The sequence below is a fragment of the Microtus ochrogaster genome, unplaced genomic scaffold, assembly GCF_000317375.1.
Source record: "Microtus ochrogaster isolate Prairie Vole_2 unplaced genomic scaffold, MicOch1.0 UNK41, whole genome shotgun sequence".
Taxonomy (NCBI): domain Eukaryota; kingdom Metazoa; phylum Chordata; class Mammalia; order Rodentia; family Cricetidae; genus Microtus; species Microtus ochrogaster.
Window position 1 is genome coordinate 349,817 of NW_004949139.1, and position 21,815 is coordinate 371,631.

The 21,815-nt window shown below is 42.2% G+C and overlaps 2 protein-coding genes across 4 annotated transcripts in view; one reads left to right on the forward strand and one right to left on the reverse strand.

Annotated features, from left to right (window-relative positions):
• The window catches only part of Rab6a (RAB6A, member RAS oncogene family), a 39,771-nt gene extending 26,281 nt beyond the window's left edge, over positions 1-13,490 (forward strand). For both annotated transcript variants that reach the window (XM_005368768.3, XM_005368767.3), the window contains exons 5-8: positions 1,035-1,146; positions 6,254-6,347; positions 9,344-9,410; positions 11,292-13,490. In XM_005368768.3, the coding sequence (XP_005368825.1) occupies positions 1,035-1,146; positions 6,254-6,347; positions 9,344-9,410; positions 11,292-11,356 (338 nt within the window). In that variant the 3' untranslated portion in view covers positions 11,357-13,490. The remainder of the gene's footprint in view (positions 1-1,034; positions 1,147-6,253; positions 6,348-9,343; positions 9,411-11,291) is intronic.
• Positions 13,491-17,237: 3,747 nt separating this feature from the next.
• Plekhb1 (pleckstrin homology domain containing B1) overlaps positions 17,238-21,815 on the reverse strand; it is a 14,561-nt gene continuing 9,983 nt past the window's right edge. For both annotated transcript variants that reach the window (XM_013354367.2, XM_005368771.3), the window contains 2 exons: positions 18,785-18,884; positions 17,238-18,290 (listed from right to left, as the gene is read on the reverse strand). In XM_013354367.2, the coding sequence (XP_013209821.1) occupies positions 18,154-18,290; positions 18,785-18,884 (237 nt within the window). In that variant the 3' untranslated portion in view covers positions 17,238-18,153. The remainder of the gene's footprint in view (positions 18,291-18,784; positions 18,885-21,815) is intronic.

The following is a 21,815-nucleotide window of genomic DNA, read 5'->3' on the forward strand; positions in this document are numbered from 1 at the left end:
AACTAGCCCTTATAGACCAGGCTGGTCTCGAACTCACAGAGATCTGCCTGCCTCTGCCTCCCAAGTGCTGGGATTTAAGGCGTGCGCCACCACCGCCCGGCTTCTTTCTCCTTTTTTTTTTTTTTTAACTTTTGGATATGTGCTGTATGTAGTCTTCTCTTCAAGTTTTACTTTAGATTGCAACTTGTTTTTTTAAAAACCAGTTAATGTTCATCATAATGCGTTTGCTCGTTTTGTAGCTTTAAAGTATTTGTGTTTACTTTAACCGAAGCTTGTTATACCTTTCTTCTAAAATTCCACGAATGTGTTTAAAATAGTAGTAAATTTGCTACTTTAGCTGCTAAAAACATATTGAAGTATTCTGGCTAGAATCCAATACTTAAAGAATGAATTCAGTTAGAAGTGAGCCTGATCCATCAAACTAATTAACTTAAGGTCACTTCACATCGACTCTAATACAAAACAAGTGCAAGCGCCAGGCTCCATGATTCACACCTTCAATTCCAGGAGAAGGGAGATAGAGGCAAGGGAAAGGATTTTTAAAAACACGGTTAAAGTGATCACAAACTGAGTAAGCAATGCAAGCACAGTGGGATTGAAAGCCTTTATGAGTTCTCTGGGATGTGTCGGGACTTCTGGCTCACATACTTCTGAAATGCTTTCTTTGTCATGTGGTATGTATTAGAATAAGTGATCCAGAAGAGCATTGTTGCAGTGTGACACCATATTACCTGCTGAGTTGTCTTGATGTCAGAACACTGGTTTTTATAATTATATAGTGCTTTGTAGGAATTTGGTTATTGTCAAAAGAGCTTTTCTCTAAAATGAACTTTGAGGATTTTTTTCTTCTTCAAACTCATTTACATCACTGACAGCTGTAATCAGATAAAATGGAGTCACACTGTAGGCACATTAAAAATGGGGTCTTAATGTGCTGTCCCTCTTCCCTCTTTCAGGGTGTTTGTGGGAAGTGTTGTCCTTCACTGGGGGTGGCATTTTCAGTAACTAATCCTTCTGTCCACTCTCAATGCTAGATGTTAACTCATTCCAGCAAACTACAAAATGGATTGATGATGTCAGAACAGAAAGAGGAAGTGATGTCATCATCATGCTAGTAGGAAATAAGACAGATCTTGCTGATAAAAGGTATGAAATAACTGAATGTTTGGTTTCTATGTTAAACACCATGTTTGTTTACTAAAAATAATTTTCCAGAAAAGGAGACATTTCACTTTGTTCTCCTTTTTAGGCAGGTAATAAGTATAAAGATTAAATTACATTTGTTTTGTCTAAACCCATAAACAGCACTTTTACAGAATTGTTAAACATGAAGACAGCAAATATTTTCTATTTTTTAAGTATTCATAATAATTAGACACACATATACTTGTCTTCTTATAAACATATAATTTTATTAGAATTGAGTGATGTGGTCTGTATGTGTTTGTGGGGTTCTGATTGTGTGGTTGTACCAGGCGTATGAACAGCTTGATTGTAGCACCTTAGTCAAAGGAGCAAAGCTCATTCCAGGCACGAGGAGCCAAGTGTATTGACCTTGGCTACAGAGCCCGTGTGAGTGGCCTCAGCACTGGTCAGTGCTCCATTGTACATTCTCTCTGCTTAGTCTTGAGCACAGTTTTTAGTTAGTGGAGCTTTTACTGTTTATTACTATTTACTATTTATTACTATTTACTACTTACTATGACTTTTACTGTTTACTACTTACTCGTTCATGAGTTGGATATTGAAATTCGAGTGATGAACTTGTGTTATTAAACTAAAATATTGCAGTGTAATCTATGTATAAAGAATTTTGATGTTAAGCCTTCTTCTATCCAGTAGCAGAAATAGAATTGGTAGTATAATTGGAAAAAAAAATATTTTTGAGATAGGGTTTCTCTGTGTAGCTTTGGCTGTCTTAGAACTTACTCTTGTAGACCACCAGGCTAGCTCCAAAGTTAGAAGTATCTGTTTGCTTCTGCCTCCTGAGTGCTGTGATTAAAGACATTAGCCACTACCACCTGGTATGGTTTACATTTTTAACAATTGGTAAATCATTACAAAAATTAAAGCAGCAAATTAGCATGAAAGTTTTTACATAAAATTTAGAGTCACAAGGCTAAATGCATATGGTTTTAATATTTTTAGTGTTTTTTATTTATGTGTATATGTGTACCATGTGTATGCCTCCTTGTCTGTATATGCACTGCATACTGCATGTGTTCAGGTGCCCACTCAGACCAAAAGATGGCATCAGACTAATTCATTGGAGTTAGAGACAGTTGTGAGCTGCCAGATATGGGTATTAGGAACCAAACCTGGCAAGAGCATCAAGTTCTTTTAACCACCGAGCATCTCTCCATCCCCCTTGTGATTTGGTATTAAGGGGGTAAAGCAGGCCATTTTTAGGTTTTGTTTTGTAGGTGTTTTTTGTTGTTGGCAATACTGAATATAGTACATGCTAAACAAGTGTTCTACCACTGAGCCAGCTTCTTAAGATTTGCTTTGTTTTGGGTTTGTATTTGTGATATGGTCTTACTCTTAAGCCTCGAACTACAGAGACTAGCTGACCTTGAACTCAGGATCCTCCTGCCTCCTTCCTGAGAATTGGGATTATAGGTATAAGCCACCACGTGCAGCCCAATCACTAACTTTTTAAAAGTAAAAAGAAGAGCAGGCTAATGATGGCTTAGTAGATAAAGGTACTTGGCATGAAACTGGATGACCTGAGTTTGATCCCTGGCGTCCACGTGGGAAAAGAAGAAACTGATTTCCACATGTATGCCACACATGTACACAGACAAATATTTTTTAAATGAAAAGATTAGGGCTGAAGGTATCGGTTGATAGAGTACTTGCCTAACATGCACAATAATTAGACACACATATACTTGTCTGCGTTTGAGTCCCCAACACTGTTTATAGCCAGGTGTGATGAAGTATGCCTGTAATTCCAGAATTTGAAAGGTGAAGGCAGGAAGATCAGAAATTTAAAACATCTTGGGCTAGTAAATTCTAGGCCAGCCAAGGAAGGATGCATGAGATTCTACCACCAAACAAAAGTATCCAATGAGTTCAGCCATATAAAAACAAATTAGTAAAATAAATCTTAGTTTTATACAGCTGGGGAGATGGTTCTGTAGCACTTGCTGTAGGGAAACTCCACTAGTCTACACTGATGGCCCCGTCTAAGTCTCCTGGCAGCAGTGCATGCATAGCCTGACCGGGCTGGGATCGGATTGGTGACTACCCTGGTCGTCAGCAGAGAGCCTTCATCCATTGACTGATGGAGACAGGTTCAGAGACCCACAGCCAAACATTGGCCCAAGCTCGGGGAGTCCAGCTGAAGAGGGAGAAGAAGGATTGTAGGAGCCAGAGAGGATCAGGAACATCAGAGGAAAACCCATAGAAACGGCTAGCCTGGTTCACAGGAACTGAAGTGTCTGAACCATCAACCAGGGAACCTGCATGGGACCAACTTGGGCTCTCTGCATATATGTGACAGTTGTGTAGCTTGGTCTATTTGTAGGATTCCTAACAATGGGAGCAGGGGCTACCCTTGGTACTTTGGCTCTTGGGAACATCTTCCTCATGCTTGCCCAGCCTCAGTACAAGGGGGGTATTGTATTAGGCCGCTTGTTCATTCCCACCTGCCCGGAACTGAAATACCACACAGAAACTATTATTTACAATACTGTTTGACCAATAGCTTAAGTGTATTTATGGCTAACATATCTTAAATTAACCCTTTTCTATTAGTTTATATTTTACCACGAGGTTTGTGGCTTCCTGGCAAGGTTCCACCTGGCAGCTCATGTCTTTCCCCTCTGGCACCTACATGACATCTCACTCTGCCTTCTTTCTCCCAGCATTTAGTTTAGTTTTCCCTGCCTAGCTCTGCTGTGCCCTATCACAGGCCAATGCAGATTTTTTTATTCATTAACCAATAAAGGCAGCACATACACAGAAGGACTTCCTACGTCAGGGGAGGTGCTTTGTCTTATGGCAGCTCGATATGCCACAGGAGTCCTGCCCCTTTCTGAGCAAATACAGAGGAGGGAGACTGTAGTCAGGGTATAAAATTAATATTTTTTTAAAAGAACACATGCTATGCAAGCATTCAGTTCCTAGCACTTAAGAAGTCATCTGTGGTCAGACCTTCTCATTAATCCAGAGCTGGGTGCACAGAGACAGAAGGATTGCTGGGACTGCCAACCCTGTAGGGAGAGACCTGTTCAAGGGATAGGGATGCATACTGCCTAGGTAGGTAGTCACAGCACCTGCACACACGGGTTGTTAAACTGGGGACTTAGCGTTGGGGCCCATGTGGGTCCAACACAGATTCCCTAACTGGACTGGAACGGAGTCGGGAACGGAGTCGCGAGGAATGATCAGACACAGCTTACACGGTCATCATGGAAGGGCAAGATCTCTCGAAGATCCAAACACCTTATATATCATCACATCAATTGAGCGGGAAAACGCATTAGGCTGTCTCCTAGGCAACCAGATGAATGGGCTCAAGTCACAGCCGCATCTACCTGTACGCTAGCAGTCACGTGGGCCATGAATTAGCATCTCTATAAGACATCCTCCAAATTACAAAGGGAGGAAGCACTGAACCTCTTAACTCTTAAGTCATCAGCTTCAGCCAACATCTCTTCTCAGGTGATCTACATTTATAACAAAAGAAACTAGGAGCAGTACATCCTGGCTATTGTTAAACAGAGACAGCTTGTCTGCAGAGTTACGTGCTCAGCTCAGACAGGGCTTAAGGCTCTTGTGCCATACAGAAATATGGGCCTACAGCTTAGCTAGGACTTGCACAAGGCTCTGGCAGAGGCCGCGCATAATGAATTCTTGTTTCCAGTTGAGGCAAGAGGATCAGAAGCCCAAGGTCATCCTGGGCTACAGGAGCCCCTGTCTTGTTTTAGTTTTTTGTTTGTTTTTGAGATAGGGTTTCTCCTTGTAGCCTTGGGTATCCTGGAACTCACTCTGTAGACCAGCTTGGTCTCAATGTCAGAAATCCGCCTACTTTTGATTCCCTCCTAAGTGCTGTAATTTAAAAAAAAAAAAAAGATGCCAGGAGGTGGTGGTGCTGCACACCTTTGATCCCAGCACTCAGGAGCCAGGTGGAGCTCAGTGAATTCGAGACCAGCCTGGGCTACAAGAGCTAGTTCCAGGACAGGCTCCAGAGCTACAGAGAAACCCTGTCTTGAAAAACCGAAAAAAAAAAAAAGAAAAAAAAAAAGCTTCTGGAATTAAAGGCATATGCCACCATACCTGGTCTGAAACTCTTGTCTTTGGTTTTCATTTTGGTTTGGTTTTGTTTAAGTCATTAAGAGGCTGAAGAAATGGCTGAGGTTGAAAGTACTGGCTGTTCTTTCCAGAGGGCCTGGGTTTAATTCCCAGGACATCTTTAGCTATAGCACCAACGGCTCCATTGCTCTCTTCTAAACACCTTCATTAGGTACTGATCATACATGTGGTGAGTAGTCATAGGCAGAACACCTAAACACATGAAACACAATTTCTAAAAAAAAGAAAAATCCATTAAGTTATATATACTCATTGGTAGGGCTCTTGTCTAACGTATTTAAGACTCCGTTCCCAGTATGGGGGTGATGTTGTAGAAAGGCGCTTGTTTGTTTCTGCTGCCCAGCCCCAGAATAACCACACAGAAACTCTATTATTTAAATCACTGCTTGGCCCATTAGCTCTAGCTTCTTGTTGGCTAACTCTTACATCTTAATTTAACCCATTTCTGTGTATCTCCACAAGGCTGTGGCTTACCCATTAAGTTCCGGCATCTGTCTCCGGCAGGGCTACATGATTTCTCCCTGACTCCGTCCTTCTTTCTCCCCCAACCCCCACCCCATAGCTCTGTTCTACACTATCAAGCCAAGTGAGTTTCTTTATTAACCAATGGTATTCACAGCATACAGAGGGGGATCCTACATCAGGGTGAGATATACAAACACAAACACGTACAACTCTTAAGTGCTACAGACAGTTAAGTTTTCAAACTAATGACCCAACATCAATAGAACTTTGTTTATAATCTTATGATTTCCTCTTTCAAAAAAAAGAATTTGTTGCCATGTATGGTGATGCACACCTTTGATCCTAGCACTTGGGAGGCAGAGGCAGGCAAGTCTGTGAGTTTGTGTTCGAGTTGAGGGAGTTCCAGGACTACAAAGAGAAACCCTGTCTCAAAAAAACAAATAATTTGTCTTTTAATTTTTTTTCATAGGCAAGTGTCAATTGAAGAGGGAGAGAGGAAAGCCAAAGAGTTGAACGTTATGTTTATTGAAACCAGTGCAAAAGCAGGATACAATGTGAAACAGGTAAGTTTTCTCTGAGTATGAATGTTTGCTCCTAAATCAAGAAAGTGTGAAATAATTGTGATTATGCTAATCTTTAAGGTTTTAGTTCACTTAGCAACAGCAACTAGAATTCAGAAAGTAATAAAAAAATAACTTGCATAATTTTTGTAAAATGAGAAAATACCAAACTGTTGCAATATTTCTGAATATAAAGTTTTGAACTTCCCATAGTCTCACTACATCCCTGTTGTCTTAAATACAGACTTTCCTTATTTAAGAATTTGAAAACTAAGCCGGGCGATGGTGGCGCACGCCTTTAATCCCAGCACTCGGGAGGCAGAGGCAGGCGGATCTCTGTGAGTTCGAGACCAGCCTGGTCTACAGAGCTAGTTCCAGGACAGGCTCCAAAGCCACAGAGAAACCCTGTCTCGAAAAACCAAAAAAAAAAAAGAAAGAAAGAAAGAAAGAATTTGAAAACTAGTATTTACTTGCTATAAAAGTACATTCTGATTACTTTATTCTTTATAAATTGCTGGTATTTATATTTTACAAAAGGAAACTGGGTAGTGGTGGTGCATGCCTTTAATCCCAGCACTCTGGAGGCAGAGGCATAACAATGTGCCACTGGTGACATCCCCAAAGCATGGGGTGCAGGGGAACTGAGGGGTTCTCTGTCCCTGCAACTCTCAGTGGGAGCAGAGATTGTGCAAGTCTAGGTAACACAGCTGATGCTAGTTCATGCATGCAAAGGCCATACCACACCAAGAAGACAGCATTTCACAGCACTCCTCCCATTCTCCAGCGCTCATATTCCTTCAGTTCCTTTTCTGAGATGTTCGCCAGGTCTTCAGGCTGGAGGTGAGTTAGTGAGCACTCACACAATTATTTGCAGCAGTTTGACCAGTTATTAGTCTCTGTATTATCAGCCATTGCAGAAAAGATTTTGTGACTAAAACTCAGAGCAGCATAAATAACGTATGGATAGAAACCTAAATATAACTATTTAGGCTGGACATGGTGGCACACACCCTTAATCCCATGACCATCATGATGGTAGCAGCCAGGCAGGCATGGTGCCAGAGCAGAAGCTCAGAGTTTACTTATCTGATCCTTGAGCAGGAGGCAGAGACAGAAAGAAATAGCTAATTGGGAATGGCTGGACTTTTGAAACCTCACAGCCCACACCAAGGGATAAGGCCATAACCCTTAATTCTTTCCAAACAGTTCTGCCAACTGCAGACCAAGCATCCAAATCCATGAGCCTATGGGGCATTCTCATTCAACCTTCACACATATAAACAACTAAATACGTAATAAAGCTTGCTGAGTCGATTCAGAGTTGCTTACACATTTGTTGTGTCTTCAAAAAACCAACTTTTTATTTTGTTGATTCTTTGGATTGTTTTTTGTTGGTCCCATTTCATTAATTTCTGCCCTGATCTTAATGATTTTTTTTTCCTCTACTGATTTAGAGTTTGGCTTTCTTGTTCTTTTTCTGGAGCCTTAGGGGTGCATCATTAAGTTATTTGAGTCTCTCTGGTTTCTTAATGTAGGCACTTAGAGCTATAAACTTTCTTCTTAGAACTTCGTTTATTGTATCTCAAGGGTTTGGTGTGTTGTGTTTTCATTTGATTCTAGGAATGTTTTTTGTTTATTGTTTGAATTCTTCATTGTTCGGTTGTGTTGTTTGATCTCCATGACTTTGTGTGTATTCTATGGTTTCTATTGCTCTTTTCTTCAAGCGCGGGTATTCTGTTCCCTCCTTGATCCGTTCTATTACTGAGACTTTCCGCAAAGCTTTTTATTTGACTTTTACTATATTTTTCTAACATTTCAGATTGATTTTTCTTCAATAATTTCTTTCAGTTGAAACCCTCCTTTATATCACCCATCGCTTCACCTATTTTGTTTGGGTGTTTTCATGTTGGACGTATTCTTAGACTGAGTTCACTGGGGTTTCATCTAATTTCACTAGATGCCATTATTATAGGGTTAATAATTTTTGGAGGAGTTCTATTCTCAGGATTTTTTAGTCTTAACCTCATTAGGGGTTTTGCAAATAGTGTTATTTTGTTTCTTGGCTTTGTTTTCTATATTCTTTCAGTTAAAGTCCCCTATTCTTATGGACTTGGATATGCTAGAATAGAGTATATAATTCACAAGCTCAGGGTGCCTAGTGTAAAAATTCTATTTTTCCCTGAGTAGGAGTTTGACTTAGAAACTGTAGCTGTTCGATCACAGTGCTGTGCAGAAGTCTCACTCTCCAGTTCATGGTTTGTAGTTACTGGCGTCAGTAACTGTTGAGGATTAACAGGTAGTATGGCGTAGACTTTGATTTTAGTTAGTAAGATTGGGAGAGACATAGGGTGGGTAATGATAAGGATTACATATTAGATCAATTTGGGGTTGGGGGTAAAAATTGAAATGGGCCAGGGCAGTAGTGGCTCACGCCTTTAATCCCAGCACCCGGGAGGCAGAGGCAAGCAGGTCTCTGTGAGTTCAAGGACATCCAGAGCTGTTACACAGAGAAACCCTGTCTTGAAAAAGCAAAACAAATAAAAAAAAATGAGGTGGGAATAAAATAGTTCCCTCACATCCCTACATGAACCTCTTCTGATCCTACAGACCTGGTGCATGGTCTCCCTTGTCCTATTACTGTGTCAGTATACATTGTTTCAGATCTATTCAGCGTTTAACATTTTGGTGTATTAATGTTGGGTATGTGTGTATTTATAAATTTTCTTGATGAATTTGACTTTTTTCACTGTATAGTGTCTGTAATATGACGGTAATTATCCTCAAGGTCTTAATTTGCCTTCTTCATGCTGCCGTCTAAGGAGTACCTAAGCTCTGTGCTCTTAATGCTGCCGTCTAAGGAGTACCTAAGCTCTGTGCTCTTAATGCTGTCGTCTAAGGAGTACCCTAAGCTCTGTGCTCTTAATGCTGCCGTCTAAGGAGTACCTAAGCTCTGTGCTCTACTTGCCATCCTGCGGTCATCATCTTCTTCTCTTCTACAGCTTTTCCGACGCGTTGCTGCAGCTTTGCCTGGGATGGAAAGCACACAGGACAGAAGCAGAGAAGACAGTATCCTTTTTGTTTCTTACAGACAGTCTACTGTCTAGCTGAGCATGGTGGCTCACACCTTTAACCCCAGCACTTGGGAAGCAGAGGCAGGTAGGTCTCTGTGAGTTTGAGGCCAGCCTGGTCTGTACTGTGAATTCCAAGACAACCAGGTTTATATAGAAATACTCTTTCTCAAAAAAATAAATTTTACTGTTACTGCTACTCTTTGGAGCCACACTTGGGTGGTTTATTATTTACTTGTTGCTGGGACAAGCCACCTGACAAAAGTAGGAAGGGTAATGGAGGGTTTGTTTTCCTCGCTGTTAGGATACAGCCCATCGTTGTGGGGAAGATACAGCAGCAGAGTCCTTCAAGATTGGGAGGTAGTCAGGAGGCTGAGGGGAAAGCTGGTGTTCTGCTTTTTTTCCTCTTTATTTAGTTCAGGACCCTAGTCTGTGAAATGATACCATCCATAGCCAGTAGGATCTTTCTCCCTCAGACCTCGTTTATCTTCTGGATGTTAAGGATTTGGTCAAGTTGCCAATCAAGATTAACTGTCGCAGTTGGCTGTTACCTTGAGTGTAGATAATGATTTCTTAGGTGCACAGAAACTCAGAGGATTTCTTTTGCAAATTAGGCCTGGTTATCCAAATGGCCCTGGCTTCTTACTGTAATTCAGATTTTGTTGCTTGCTCACTTGCTCTTTTTTCTGCCTGTAGGGATGGGATGGAGTGGGTTTAGTGTTGTTTGTTTGGGGTTTGTTTGGTTGGGTTTTTTTGTTTGTTTGTTTTGTTTTTGTTTTTTGTCTTAAGACAGTCTTGATTTCAGGCCAGCCCTAAACATCTGACCCTTCACCTTTTGAGTATAAAGTTTTTGGATGGTTTTTTTTTTTAGCAGTTTTTTAAATTTTATTTATTTATTATGTATACACCTGCCAGGAGACGGCACAGGTTGTGAGCTGTGCTTGCTGGGAATTGAAAGCAGGAAGAATGGTCAGTATTCTTAACCTCTGAGCCATTTTTCCAACCCCTTGAGTATAAAGTTTATAGGCATGCACTGGCTAAGTATATCTTTATGTAGTCCTGGGGGTTTTACCAGGGCTTCCTGCTCTCTCTCTCTATCTTTTTTTTTTTTTTTTTTTTTTTAAGATTGCTTGCCAGAAGAGGTCTACAGATTCTCCTGGAGCTGGAGTTACATATAGTTATGAGCCATCCATTGTGAGTGCTTAGAACTGAACTCAGAGTATCAAGCACCCCTAACTACTGGAACATATCTCCAGACTTTTTCACTTACTTTTTATAAGCAAAAAATCTGAGCACCCCCAGTCTTGTGATGTTATAGTTTGAATCCCTTTGACTTTGGGTTTTTCCAGAGTTGGCACAGGAAATAACTCAGAGTGGAGTTGTATTGTGGCCTCTTATTTTAGGTACAGGACATAACAAAATACATCTAATCACAGTTATTTCTAAGAGTTTTGATTGGATGTTTTTACATGAAGACAAGTTTATTAAGCTGAAGACTTCATGACACTGTATTCAGTGATTTTCATTTCTAAATGTTTACTATTTTTTAAGTCTTTATTACTTTTAGTAATTAATAAATTCTACCAAGTTGGAATAACATATTTTCCCCTTATTTGAATTATTTTGTACGATATGGTCAGACACTTAATATAATAGTTTTCTCGTTCATGTAGAATAATTTTCTTAGGGTAGATTCCCATGAATAAGGCTTATGTTTCATTGAGTCTTGTTATATATAAGAGATGCATATATCTAGAAAATAATGATTGACTGGGTTTTGAAGTCAAATAGATGTATGAGGGGCTTGCCAGAGATGTCAGTGTTCAGCAGAGTTAGAATTGTACTTTTCTTGTATATGACTCCTTAACTTTTGCTTTAGTGATTGACATTAAACTGGAAAAGCCTCAGGAGCAACCAGTTAGTGAAGGAGGCTGTTCCTGCTAATCTTCCCCTGGCATCTTCAACCCTTCTGCAGAAGCTCACTGCTTTGGCCCCCATATTCTTTCATTGACTACGGTGTGAATATTGGCTTGAACCTTTTCCCTTCAGTAATAACATTGCAATTCATCATTGCTGCCTGTTTCATGGAGATGATCTATTAGCTTCACAAGCACAAAAAAAGTCAGTGTCTTCATTATTTATATTTTTTAAAAGCCAAACAATTCAGCATATTCGTGATAACTCTGAGGATTAGATACATTTTCTTATCATTTTTTCCCTTTTTAATGTTATGACAACATGCTTTAAAATGATGAGACTCAGCAGCGTGAGTGCATCTTGTGAAGAAGCAGTGTGTTCACAGCAGAATTTGCCTCCCTTCTTTCTGTCTCCCAACTTTTCTTGCCTCTTCCTTTTCCCACCCCCTGTTCATACCCTCCCCAAACAAACAAGAGAGGTGGCAAACAGCAGTCCAGCCAAGCCCTTTGGAATTATCCTTAGTTTTACAGATACCGTTAGCTCCAGGCCATGAGCCACAATGTACAAAATTATTCTTGAGCACTGATATAAAGTACTTAGACCTTCTTTGGGGTCAGAACTCAGCTATTACTATCACGATGAGCAGTGCTTAAATGAGGGAAGAGTTCTGTTGTGTCTTCAGAATGAGTCCTAATGAATTTACTGAGTGTTTACAGGAAAGGAGCATGAAACATTTATGACCAGAGCAGGTGACCCTTTCACATAAACTAGACTCTGGGAGAGAAAAGGAGCCAAGTACTTCAGAACTGTTTTTCAATATTTATTTCATCATGGAGAATTTACAAAAGTTCAAACAGTTCTCCCCAAATTTTTGAATTGTCAAAATATTGTCTTAAAAAATCAACACCTTTTAAAGCAATAACAGCTCTAAAGACCCAACATTTTAAAAATACTTAAAAAAAGCATAAATTTACATTATAGTGACTTGTTTTCAGTCTCTCCTTTCCCTCTCACTGCATGCTTTCTATGGTCTGCCTCTAGAGGCTTGCAGGAAGACCACTTCCATAATCATCAAATGTGACCTCAAACGTCCAGAGAGGGGTATTTGCTATTCTTTAAAAGTTCTTTTGTTGGTAAACTCTTAAAGCACTTGGGTTTCTTTTCATAAAAATGCTGTGAAGACAAGGCATTGTAAAAACCAGTTTCCTTTAAGAACCAGCAGAAAAATATAAATTGACAACTTGAGGAAAATTGCTGTATCTAGTAGAAAGTTTAACAACAAAAGAACCCTCACAGAATAGCAAATACCCCTCTCTGGATATTTGAGGTCACATTTGATTATGGAAGTGGTTTTCCCGCAAGCCTCTAGAGGCAGACCAGAGAAGGCGTGAAAACAAAAGCCACTGTAGTACACATTAATGCCTTATTTTTTAGGATTTTAAAATGTTGGGTCTTTAGAGCTGTTTTTGCTTTTTATTAGATCTATATAAATAAGTTAACTAGCAGTTTAGTTTTGTATTTAAGCTACAATTAATCTTTTTTTCTTTGGTGATATTTATTTCTTTGCCTTTTTTTAAACTTTGAATTTGTAGGTGTTTTGTTGAGTATTTAGAGCTTCATCACCATGGCCAATATGTATTTCCCTTGAAACATTGCAAACAAATAATACTAGGAGTGCACCCTTTTAATCTTTACTAGTTATTGTGAGATTGCTGTGTAAGTTAATAAACACATTTGTAAATACATTGTTTGCAGGGAAAACATTTTGAGTTCTAGCTCAAAAGAAGCCTACTGAGTTTATATTGTAAGCATTACTTAACACAGTATAAAGATGAAAGACAATAAAAATAACTTCATACTTCCTCACCTCCTCATTGCAACAAAATCCTTAACTGGGAAAACCTGACTCCTTCTCTTCCTTTTCCTCCTCTTCCTCTCAATTACTGCCACCATGTAGTACTTGGAGAGCACTTGGATTATGGATCTGAATAGAGAATTACCTTGAGATAATCATTAGCCCACATACCCTGTAACGTATACTCAAATATGGGATGGAGTTGTAAAGTGCTTTTATAATACATGTTATTGTTAAAAGCAAGGATTGACTCTTCTGTTTTATTTTGACATGGCATGTCCTGAAATAAATATCAGTTCAATATGACAGATGGTTCACATTCTTTATTTGAAGGAACTGTGATTCCTGTAAAGGAGGGTGCTGGCTTCTTGAACCTCCATATTCTCCTAGGAGTTGCTAGGGTGAGTGCACTAACCTCCCCTTCTGCAGCCCCACGATGGAAGACAATCAGCCGTGATAGGGAGTCAAGCAGAAACTCAGTTTACTACTGTGAGCATCAGCTTATATAGCTTAAGTGACATCGTATGATAAGGGATACCTCCAGCCAATGAGAGACAGCCAAGCCCTCCCTCTGGCTGGAGGGGCGTCTACCTAATTTTTGCTCTGTCATCCTCACTCAAACTCGAGCCAGATGTTTTTTTCTGTCCTATAGTCCTCAAGGCCCAGAGGTAATTTTGGCCCAACAGGGCATGATTGTCTTCATACAATGTTGCATTTGATTCTTTTTGTTATCTTTGAAAGTAACCAGTATGCTGTTTTTTCATATTACTGTTTTTTATTTGGCTTGGGGTTCTTGAGTTGAAGCAGTAAAGTGTGTTCATCCTCTAGATTTTTTTTAAATGCAATTTTGCTGCTAAATATATAAATAAGACACAAAAGAAAACAGTTATTGACTTGGTTTCCTATTCCTGCCAGTGTGCTGAAGACTCGTGCTTCTTCCCGCCTAGAGCTACAAAAATGCACTTGAAGTAAAATAAGTCTGTAGGTGAAGAGCAAGACCAGATGGGTTGGTTGGAAACAGGGAGTTGGAAATCTTTTCAAAAGTGTAAAAGAGGGGTTGCAGTTTGAGAGACAGCCCTTACTGATGGACCATATATCAAACAAGGTTTGATACAGTTACAACTGAGCAAAAATATGATGTCAGATGATAGCAGAAAACATCTCTTGTCTGTGGTAATGTTAGTATAATCTGTTGTGTTTTCAGTCACATAAAAGTAGAGTACATACAATTATGTATAATTCATGATGGTAGTAATAAATGCCTATATTGCTATTTTACTTAACTGTTATTTTTAAGTGTAGTTCTGCTTATCAAAAAAGTTTACAAAGTATTACACCAGCCAGACCCTTATACATATGTGGTCCATAATACTCTTTTGTGTTTAAGCTTGTGGTGTTCTGTTACCAGCAAGGAGAATACTGTATCACACACAGACTTTATAGCCTTGCTTTGTATCATGTCATTTATCCTTTATAATGTTAACATGGTGAGGACTGACTTTTATTTTTAAGGTAGTTTTAGCTGACAAGATGCAGTACTTAGAGCCTGGGGCAGTAGGGTTGGGAGTTCAAGTCTGGCAGGGTTACAAAGCAAAACTTTTGTCTTAGGTTGGGGGCAGAGGTGGCACATGATCTTGCAAGCAGGGCTTCTAACTGCATCTAGCCCGTAGTTTGTTTTGTTTGGGACAGGGTTTCTCAAAGCTTTGGAGCTTTTCTTGGAACTTGCTGTCTAGACCAACCTGGCCTTGAACTCACAGAGATTCTCCTGTCTCTGCTTCCCAGGTGCTGGGATTAAAGGCGTGTGCGCCACCACTGCCCTGCCCACTGCTTAAACTTTAACTTAAACTTTAGCCAGGTATGAGGCAGAAGTGAAAGACCCTCAGAGAGGACCTTTTCCTCCAATGAAGACCCCAGAACCAGGACACTCAGAGACCAGGCCACAGGATGCAATTAGCAAGAGGTTTATTGAGTCTTTCGGAGGACTTTGCGCACCTGCTAACTGGAGGGCGGGCTTTTTATAGGGAAGAGCAAACAGCAAGTTTACAGAAGCAAAACAAAAGCGTAGTTATCGGTCAATCGGAATGAGGCGGGGGCATGAATGGTTTTCTCTCTCAGCATGGATGTTTGGCAATAGTCATCCTGTTCCTATCTTTATAGATATCCTGTTTTGCAGTTATCCTGCATTGTTGATGTGCTATCTTATTGACATCCTGCCTTGCAGTCTTTCTATCTCAAGCACATGGGATGTTCTTACGAGAGCAGGCTGGCTGCTGATCCGGAGAATTTTTTTATTTTAAAGCAAACAGGACGTTCCCCTGGGAGCATGCTAGCTGCGGGTTTTGAGGAGGGGGTCTGTAGGGTCTTTCAGAAGCAAGTTAATCCTGAGTTCAAGGGACAGCCTGGTCTACAGAGTTCAGCACAGCTAGAGTCACACAGAGAAACCCTGTCTCAAAGGGCTAAAAATAAATAAGCTTTACTGGAACTCAGGAATACTTTGAAACCATTCAGATACAATTGAACACTTAAATGTTCTTTTTTGTTTTTCAAGACAAGGTTTCCCAGTAGCTATGAAACCAGTCCTGGAACTCACTCTGTAGACCAGGCTGGCCTTTAACTCACAGAGAATCTGCCTGCATCTGCCTCCCAATTCTACCACTGCCTGGATGACAACACTAAAACAGTTCTTAGGACCTCAAAGTCTGAAGTATTTACTCTCTGGCCATTTATAGAACAAAGGAAATCCCTGTCTTTGGCCAGCCACATCTAACTCTCCTGTCCCGTTAACAAAAATAAAGAAGCCACGGGCCAGAGAACTTAGTGCAGCCGTCTTCAAAGCTAGTATTAGTGCACTGCAGTTGCCGTGAGAAAGAGGAGTGGATGAACAGGTAAGGAACTGCAATGAACGGTCCTATGGTTTATGGAACACAGGTAAGGAACTGCAATGAACGGTCCTGTGGTTTATGGAACTCTTCAGTGCAAGAGTTGCCCCCTCTGCTCAACCTGATAGATGGTTGTAGTTGGATTTTTCTTTGGGCCACCAGCACCCAAATAACAACACAAAGACTTATGAAAGCTTGGCCTTGGCTTAGCCTTGTCCCACTAGCTTTAACAATTTAAATTAACCTAGTTCTGTCTCATACCACCCATCCTGCTTCTTCCATGTCTCCTCTTAGTCATGGCAACTCTGCCTTTTTTCCAGAGTTCTCTCTTTGCCCTGAAGGCCCACCTATACTAACTGCCTAACTTTTAGCCATTCAGGTTTTTATTACAACGGTCACAGCAATACACTTTGACACAGTATACAGATATCCCACAACATAGAGTCATTCTCAATTCTGGAATCTAGCATCCAGCCCTGGCTGCCCTGTGTTTTCCTTTCTATGGCTTTAAATCAGTTCTTGCAACTATTTCTGCTATTTGTCAGCTTCCAGCAGCCTGATGCAGGTTCTATGTGTCTGTGGCCACCAGGTTTCTATGACAAGAATATTAATTGGTTCTACTTAGGTGGGGCAGCTACTGTGGAAACAGTTCTAATGCTTGGTAACTAAGAAATCCCAGTCAGCAGAGTCCTTGTCACACAAACATCAGGATCCAGCACTCAAGTAAAAAGCTGAGTGCCACAGCATGAACCTTTAATCTCAGCCATGGGAAGGCAGAGGCAAGGGGATCCCTGAGGATTACGGGCCAGTCAGTTTAGCCAAACCCATGAGAAATCTCAAAAATAAGGTGAAGATTGATAAAGATTCTCTGGCTGTTGACCTCTGACCTGGTGTGTGCACACAATATTCTAACATCAGAGGTCTCAGTGCCATCTCTGGATTATCCATTAGCTCAGAGCATAGAACAGAAACCCTGGCATAGCCTCTCCTTTGAGTCTTCAGATACGGCCAGCTTCCATCTGCCATGTTATGGGTAGGGAAAGCAAGGTCTAGAAATGAGTTGTCCAAAATTCCATCTAACTTCATAATACATTTTATCAGACCCATTTTATCAGTGGGTCACAGAGATGTCCTAATGAAACCTCCCCTGGAGGAACAAAGCAAGCAGAGCCAGTGCTGGGACCAGTCACGTCTTTATTAGTATCTGCAGCAGGGCCAACGAAGTCCTTCTCATCTACAGGGAACTTTAGTGGATACTCTGCCCACTGGGGCCAGGGATTTTAGCTTTTCTATTGGCAACTGGGACAGGGTAGTGGAAGAGTCTGGAACCAGGAACAGGTGGAGAGATTTCTTGCCACCTACAAGGCAGGCACAGGAGTTCCCCATGCTGGTGCCAAAGAAGGCCAGAGTAAAGGAAGAGAAAAAGCTGCAGATGGTAACAGTCACAGCAATAGAACTGAGCTCATGGGATCAGAAAGGCATTTCCTAATGAAAACAACTTGGTGTATGGAGTAAGGATATGGGCTAGTACTAACAAAACAGGCAAGATATTCATGATAGTTGAAATCATAAAACTTTCCTCCATAAAGAGCTCCATCACCTTTATCAAGCAAGCTCCTTAGCCTGGAGGACACTACAGTCCAAACCCTACCTCAGTACCAAGCCAACTGTGTTGATTCTTTGGACAGGTAAGGATGTTCTCTGCCCTTTCTTGCTGCCAGCAGCACCCAGCCTTGCTCCTTGCATGTGTCCTAGTCAGACTGATAACTGTAGCTTTGTTGTTTTTTCTTGTGATAGCCATCCCTCAGACACTTGTAGCTAAATGAAATCATGTTTGCTGTATCTAGAAGAAATAGATCTGTTTATGATTTATGGGGGTGTCTGGCAATAGGGGTGAGGATTTCGGCCAAGTCTGCCTGAGATGTTAGCTTCCTCTGAGAGGGAAGGAGGATAAGTGGTGGAGTGGGCCAGGCATAGAGAGCTTAACAGAGAGGGAAATGTCAGAATGAGACAGGGTTTAAATGGGTAGTCCACGAAGAAAAGCGTCTTTTGTGCTCTATGTTCAGGTCCGGAAGTCGGAGCCCCAGGGCTCAGAACCAGCAAGGCGACCACATGAGAGAACCAAGTGCAGCACCTGTGGCGGCCCCAGCAAGCATGCCCATGGCCAAAGGGGCGCCCGCGTTGTAGCAAGGATCCTCCCTCACTATCACGTGTGTCACACCAGGGCCTGTAAGAAGAGCCAAAGGGTTAGTTAGGTTCAACCCCTGTGACCCTAATCCAATCCCACATTAAGGTATGGAACTGTAAACTCATTCTGCTTCCCAGTCAGAGGAGCTGAGACTTTGAGTGCACTTGCCACTGATGTTTAATGACCATGGGGCTGGGGGCTATGCTACAGGAAACCTCAGGATCCCTAGGCGCCTGGGGTTATGCAGTATCTGGGGATGGACACTAGTAACCAAGACCTTGGGAATAGGAAGGAGGTTATTGCCATTCCTGCAATAGCCACCTGGGGTCGCCAGCAGCACAGGAATGTCATTGCTGAGAAGTCTGGCTGGGTGGGGCAGGCCCTGGGAGGCTGGGAGATGAGAGAGGGAATAGGGATCCAGAGTCCTGCTGGTGGGATTTGGAAGATACGTGTGCCCTAAGAGCCCAGTGAAGCTTAGTCTTCTCTGGTGGGTCGTGGACAAGGTTTGGTGCAGGACTGTGATGGGCACTTACCTGCATAAGAAGGCCCATAGTAGCTGCGGACATATGTTGCCTCATGCGCGTTGGGGGGCACCACCTCATAGTAGTCTTGATACGGGCTGTAGATGCGTACCTGGGAAGTCCAGTCAGGTCAAATGCCCAGGAACTTCCTGGTCTGGGTTTGGTCCTGTAGCCACCTTCCTCCCCAGGCACCAGGAAGCTAAAGGAAAAGGTACTACCTCCCCCATAGAATCCATGACCTTTCTCTAAAACTCAGCCTTTACATCTCGCTCCCAATGACGCCTTTTCACTTACTCTGGCTTCCTACATGGCTCAAATTATCCGTGGCTCCCAAATCTCCTTTATAGGTCCAACAACTCTACAGTTCCTCTCACTTGGAAAAACCTGATTACTCTCCTAGTCACAGGAAGAGAACTGTGGCCAAGCCGTAGGCAAGAATTAAAGGAGGACTGGGGCGAAGGAAAGGAAGAGTAGGGAGAAGAAGGAATTGAAGTAACATCCAGTTTCTACTACAGAGTGGGTCCCAAGGGAGATGTCCTTAGAGACAGGAGTGCTGTCTACATAGTACCCAGCGCTGTGGGCTGAGGCACAGAGAAGCTGGGAGTGTTGCCTGCCCCTTCAGGTTTCTGCCAACCTTCCAGAGCCTAGCTCAAAAGTCACCGTCTCCAGGAAGCCCTCCTGGTCTCGGAAGTACTTCTTCCCTGGCTCTCTGTCTCCTGACAGTTCCCTCTTTATCCTTTGTCTTCGCCTTTCCAGCCTGCTCCTTAGATGTGTACCACCAGCAGGGAATAGTGCCTGACAGGAGTCAGTAAATACATTCATGATTAGCAGTAACTGCCAAGCCTGACCTGCCCCTTTACTCATGGGGTAGTAGACCTGAAGGGGATCACGGCCACCTTGTCTCCTGGGACTTTCCCTTTTAGCCCCCTTGTGTCGCTCACACAAGAAGGCTTTACACCAGGATGGCAACTCTCCTTAGAAATTTCAGCCTGTGGTGGTGGTGATGCACGCCTTTAATCCCAGCACACGGGAGGCAGAAACAGGTGACTTTGAGGCCAGAGGATAGCCAAGGCTACCCAAAAAAACCCTGTCTCGAAAAACAAAAACAGAAGAAAAGGTTTGTATGTGTCCAACTTTACTAACACATATGGACTGTGCTGTTTCCCCACCTCACAGCCCTGTTCTTGGTGGAAATGTCCTTGTCTAAATGCCAGCACCGTGCACTCGAGCCAAGAAGTCATGTGGGCACCTTGATTAAGGGGTTCCTTCTCCTTTTTACCCTTTTGTGTATGGGGATGCATGTGTGCCTGTAGTCAGAGGTTGATGCAAGATGCCTTTCTTACTTACTTTCCACTTTATTGTTGAGATAGGAACTTGGAACTTGCTGGTTAACCCGAACCAAACTGCCAGGCCAGCATTCTCCTATCTCAACCTCCCTGGCACTGAGATTGTGCATAGCATTGCTTTGCTGTTTCCACATGGGTGCTGGGATCTAACTCAGGTTAGGATCCTCATGCTTTCATGGCAACAACTTTCCTGACTGAGCCGTCACTCCATTTTTGAAACAGGATTTTGAATGCAACCTAGTTTGGCCTTGAACTCACTGTATAGATGAGGGTAACAATGACCTTCTGATCTTCCTACCTCTACTTCCCGGGTACTGGGGTTACAGGAAGACACCACTAAGCCTGGCTATAGAACCTTTGCCCTTTGGGGAGAGTGGGTGTTTGATACACAGCCCAAGCTACCTTTGAACTCACAATATTCCTGCTTTAGTTCCTGGGTATTGGGATTATACGCATATACCACCAAACACAGAATTTTCTCTCCTGGGATGTTGCATACTCTGCCTTTCACACCAGGTCTCAGAGTTTTACCTTCTCAATAGCTCTTCTGACAACCTGCAGGCCAGTGCTGGGAGAGTAAGCCATTGGCTTTAACACCCTGGACACTAGAGTGATCTTGGTGGGGAGGGGTGTTTTTCAAAGGAATTGTTGGGGAGAAAAGTCAGACTCGAGAAGACTGAAGGATTCTTAAGGTAGACAGACGGGAAATCAACATTATTACATGTGCCTGCCCTGAAGCTTCCTTCAGTAAGCTGGCCTCTATAAGGATCCAGAGTGGGTGGAAAATACAACCTCATGCCTCTCCAGGGCCCCTGTCCCTACCCTCCAACTCTGGGATGCCCAAAAGAAAACAGAGCACCTGGCAACAGGCAGGTCACCCCAGAAACAACCTCTGCGGGCAGAGACGGTGCTGCCCAACCAGTGAGTGACATGTAAACAACCTCCTGGCCTCATCTAAAACTGTTGTGTTCTTAGGTTTGTGGTCTTTAAATCCAGTTTTTAGGCCTTGTACTTGCGGTTCCGGGCCTCTCTGGTAAACTGAGCAATATTGATGAAGCTAAGTAACCTCTCGGAGCATGTTTCTCATTATCCTGGGAAACTCCAGAAAAACTGCACCTATTGGTCAGGTACTTCAGGGCTCAGTCCGGCATGCCACCATCCCCAGAGCCTCACCCATGCTAAGCATGTGCTCCACCACTGAGACACAAACCTGACTCTAGGAGTGTATATAGTTCAGTGTTACAAACAGTGTTTACACTGGATGCGGGTGGCGCACACCTTTAATTCGCGCACACCTTTAATTCCAGCACCTGGGAGGCAGAGACAGGCGGATCTCTATGAGTTCGAGACCAGCCTGGTCTAAAGAGCAAGTTCCAGGACAGGCTCCAAAGCTACTGTCTTGAAAAACAAAAAAAGCAGTGTTTACCTAACGTATTAGGCTCCAAGTTCAATTCCTGGCACCACAAAATATTTATATGCTTTTATATTTATATTACAGTTCCTAGGCCCCACTCCAGACTTAGGAGGCACATACAGGAAACCAACATTTGTTTCTGTCATGTAAGTCCCTAAGCAATTCTAAATCACAGCATCAATGAGCAAGAAAAGAGTGCAGCTGACCATATACTTCCTGTCACATAGCACTAGACCAGGTGAAAAGAGTGCAGCTGACCATATACTTCCTGTCACATTGCACT